General features: G+C 40.6%; 1 protein-coding gene across 1 annotated transcript in view; it reads right to left on the bottom strand.

The window, feature by feature from the left end:
- cfap61 (cilia and flagella associated protein 61) overlaps positions 1-4088 on the bottom strand; it is a 41679-nt gene that overhangs the window by 10603 nt on the left and 26988 nt on the right. Inside the window, exon 18 of the mRNA XM_037685232.1 lies at positions 547-640. Within this exon, the coding sequence (XP_037541160.1) occupies positions 547-640 (94 nt within the window). The remainder of the gene's footprint in view (positions 1-546; positions 641-4088) is intronic.

Below are 4088 nucleotides of genomic sequence, written 5' to 3'. Positions count from 1 at the left end.
TCATGTTGCTGCTGATCTGTTTCATGTTGCTGCTGATCTGTTTCAATGTTGATGTGTTCATGCGTGCACATCTGCTCACAGACTCATGTTCATGTTTGTGCTGATGTTCAATGTTTTATGTTATGAGTGCTTAGTGTATATTTAGTTGATGTTTTTCTTAGTTCATATCTTAGATGTTATTACTGTTTTTCTTATACATTTTATTGTTGGATGTAACTGGGACCCTGTGAACATAATTTCGCTCCACCACATGTACCACATGAGGTGCGAATGACAATAAAGAAACTCTGACTCTGACTCTGACTCTGACTCTGAAAAAGCTTCTCGTTATCCTCTGAGTGGCTTATTTGATTAATGATGACAGGATAATTATTTTATCCAACATTATTATCATGTCCATTAACAGAAAAGTAAAGCAGAACAAAGCAGATGATCTGAAGATATTATTTGTTAAATAAATTGACATAACATTAGATCAAATCATAACTGAATGCTACAAGTTAAGAAGCGTTAAAGTTTGAATTGGATTATTGGATCAGAACCCACCTTGTGTTTAGAACTGCTCAGTGGCTTCAGTTCTTTCTGGAAGTCAGAGAACCTGTCGTGGAGAACGGCCAACAAGGAACTCTGTCTAAAGAAACTAAAGAAACCAAAGGTTAGAGAGCTCAGAACCATTCCTCTATCTGGTTCTGGACCAGCCGCAGGTTATTTTATGTCATAAATTCATGAGCTGTCTTGTCACATTTAGTTTCTTGTTTTTCTCGTCAGTCCTCTGTAGTTTAATTACAACACTTGCTGACCTCGTCAGTCTGCAGGATTACCAGACGTTGCTGCAACGCTTCATTTTTTCTGTCTCTTTCATGCAGCGACTGAAACCATCTTCATTCCTTCATTCAACCTTTACTTCTACAGGCTAGCCTCTTTGAGCTACAAGGACTCATTTACAAGAGAGACCTGTTCCAGACAGAACATTTAAACTACAGACAACAACAACAATAAACTACAGTAAAATGCAGTTAAAATAAGAGTAGTGTATAAAACAATAAAACAGGGTGAAATACTAAAAACAAGAACATATTTGCTTTGGTTTTTCTATTGACATTATCAAATATTTGAAGCCCCTTAAAGAAATCAAGGAGGACAACTTCAGTTCCTGTTGCAAGGTGTTCCAGGTGCAGGAGCTGAGTAGGAAAAGGCCTTTTTGCAGAGTCAGTCCCCACTGAGGGGACACTGCAGGTAATGATTGTCTGAGAGCGCACGCTGTAACTGCACTGATAATGTGACATGTGGGAGGAGATGTAAGAAGGTAGCAGACCAAGGAGTGATTTATAGATGAAGATGAATCAGTGTGAGAGCCTACGTGTAGACAATGATGACCAACTGACCAGTGAGTACAGGGTGCAGTGGTGGGTACGGTAGTTAGAACCAGTTATGAATCTTAGCACGCCATGATAGAAAGCATCCAACATCTGCAAGCAGCTGGCAGGAACATTCATATAAATAATGTCACCATAGTCAATGGCCGGTAGGAAGGTAGAGGTTACAAGGTGTTTTCTGGCATTCAGAGTTAAAAAAGATCTACTTCTGAAAAAGAAACCGTTTTAATTTCAGCTTCTTTATCAAGTTTTCAACATGTGGTTTAAAACAGACATGTGCATCGACCAAAATTCCCAAGTATTTGTAAGAATCTACAAAATCATTATGAACATCATGCATGGATGAGAGAGGAGGAAGAGTTGCTGGCACCGACTTTCTGTTGGAAAACAACATCCTACTACCCTCTCCCAGTAACTCCAGTTAAGACTCTGGCAGCAGCATTTTGGATCAACTGAAGACGTTTTAAATAAGTATTTGGACACCCAGATAATAAACCATTGCAACAGTCCAGTCTAGACGTGACAAATGCATGGAGCAGTTTTTCTGCATCATCTTTAGATCAGATGTTTCTAATGTTAGTGATATTACGCAGGTGGAAGAAGGAGGTTCTAGTAACGTTTTTAATGTGGGGGATAAAAGACGTGTCCTGATCAAAAATAACACCAAGATTTTTAACATTAGAGCTGGAGGACAGATTAATGCATCTAAGGAGGGAGAAAGACTGAAACATTCATTCCTAAGGTGCTCAGGTCCAAAAACCAAAACCTCAGTCTTGTCTGTTCAACAGGAGAAAATTAAGGGTCATCCAGGTTTTTATGTCTTTAAGACACGCTTGTAGTCTAAGTAGCTGATTGGATTCATTGGGTTTAATGGACAAATATAATTGTGTATCATCAGCATAACAATGGAAATTTATCCCATGCTGTTTAATAACTTTACCTAATGGAAGCATATATAAAGTAAAGAGTATTGGCCCAAGCACTGAGCCCTGAGGAACTCCACGACTAACTTTGGTGTATGATGAAGATTCATTATTTATATCAGATAGATATGATTTAAACCATTTTAGAGCTGTTCCTGTAATCCCAACATCATATTCAAGCCTCTGTAGTAAAATATTGTGATCAACTGGATCAAATGCAGCACTGAGGTCTAACAGGACCAGTAGAGACACAAGTCCATTGTCTGAGGCCATGAGAATATCATTAGTTACTTTTACTAGTGCTGTTTCTGTGCTATGATGAGCTCTAAACCCTGACTGAAACTCTTCAAACACATTATTTCTTTGTAGATGTTCACGCAACTGACCTGCAACTATTTTCTCTAGAAGTTTTGAGATGAAAGTTAGATTAGATATAGATCTATAGTTGGCCAGAATTTCTGAATCAAGATCAGACTTCTTAAGTAAAGGTTTAATTACAGCAACCTTAAAGCGCTGTGGTACATAACCATCCATTAAAGACAAATTAAGTAGATCCAAAATGTGGACATTAATTAGTGGAAATACCCCTTTAAGCAGCCTGGTTGGGATGGGATCTAGCAGGCATGTGGATGGTTTGGATGAAGGTATTATTTTTGACAATTCAGAGCTCAACAGGCTCAAGCTCAAACCAGCCACTAGGGAGCACAAGCCAGTGTATCTCTTGTGCCGGTCCCAAGCATGGGTAAATGGTGAGGGTTGTGTCAGGAATGGCATCCGATGTAAAACACTTTTGCCAAAACCATAATGCGAGTTCATCAAAGTGAAACCACCAGATCGGTCGAGGCCCGGGTTAACAACGACCGCCACCGGTGCTGTTGACAAACGGGGTGCCTGCGGAAATTGTGCTACTGTTAGTCGAAGACCACGAGGAGGGAAACGTGTCAGGAGACAGAGGAGAAGAGAAAAGTGAAGAATGCAGGACTGAGGGTTGCAACTCTAAATGTGGGGACAATGACAGGCAAAGGTAGAGAGTTGGCTGACATGAAGCTGAGAAGGAAGGTAGATGTTTTATGTGTCCAAGAGACCAAGTGGAAGGGAAGCAAGGCTCGCAGCATTGGAGCAGGGGTCAAACTGTTTTACCATGGTGTGGATAGAAAAAGGAATGGAGTAGGGGTGGTCCTGAAGGAGGAGTTGGCAAAGAATGTAGTAGAGGTGAAAAGAGTGTCAGATAGGGTGATGTGTCTGAAGGTAGAAGTAGAAGCTCTGATGCTAAATGTTGTCAGTGGTTATGCTCCACAGGTTGGATGTGATGAGGAGGAGAAAGATACATTTTGTAAAGATCTGGATGAAGTGATAGAGAGTATTCCCAGGGAGGAGAGAGTGGTGATGGGAGCAGACCTGAATGGACATGTTGTGTACACAAGTGTACACCCTAACCATAGAAACGTTCATGCACCAGGAACTATAGAAACATTCATACACTAGGAACTATAGAAACGTGCGTACACCAGGAACTATAGAAACGTGCGTACACCAGGAACTATAGAAACATTCGGACACCAGGAACTATAGAAACGTGCGTACACCAGGAACTATAGAAACATTCGTACACCAGGAACTATAGAAACGTGCGTAGACCAGGAACTATAGAACATTCATACACCAGGAACTATAGAAACGTGCGTACACCAGGAACTATAGAAATGTGCGTACACCAGGAACTATAGAAACGTGCGTACACAAGGAACTATAGAAACGTGCGTACACCAGGAACTATAGAAACGTGCGT

This window comes from Nematolebias whitei, chromosome 12 (assembly GCF_014905685.2).
Source record: "Nematolebias whitei isolate Nwh7 chromosome 12, NemWhi1, whole genome shotgun sequence".
In the NCBI taxonomy this organism is placed as follows: domain Eukaryota; kingdom Metazoa; phylum Chordata; class Actinopteri; order Cyprinodontiformes; family Rivulidae; genus Nematolebias; species Nematolebias whitei.
Note: the sequence above shows the minus strand (reverse complement) of the source record. Positions and strands in the feature narration are given on the sequence as shown.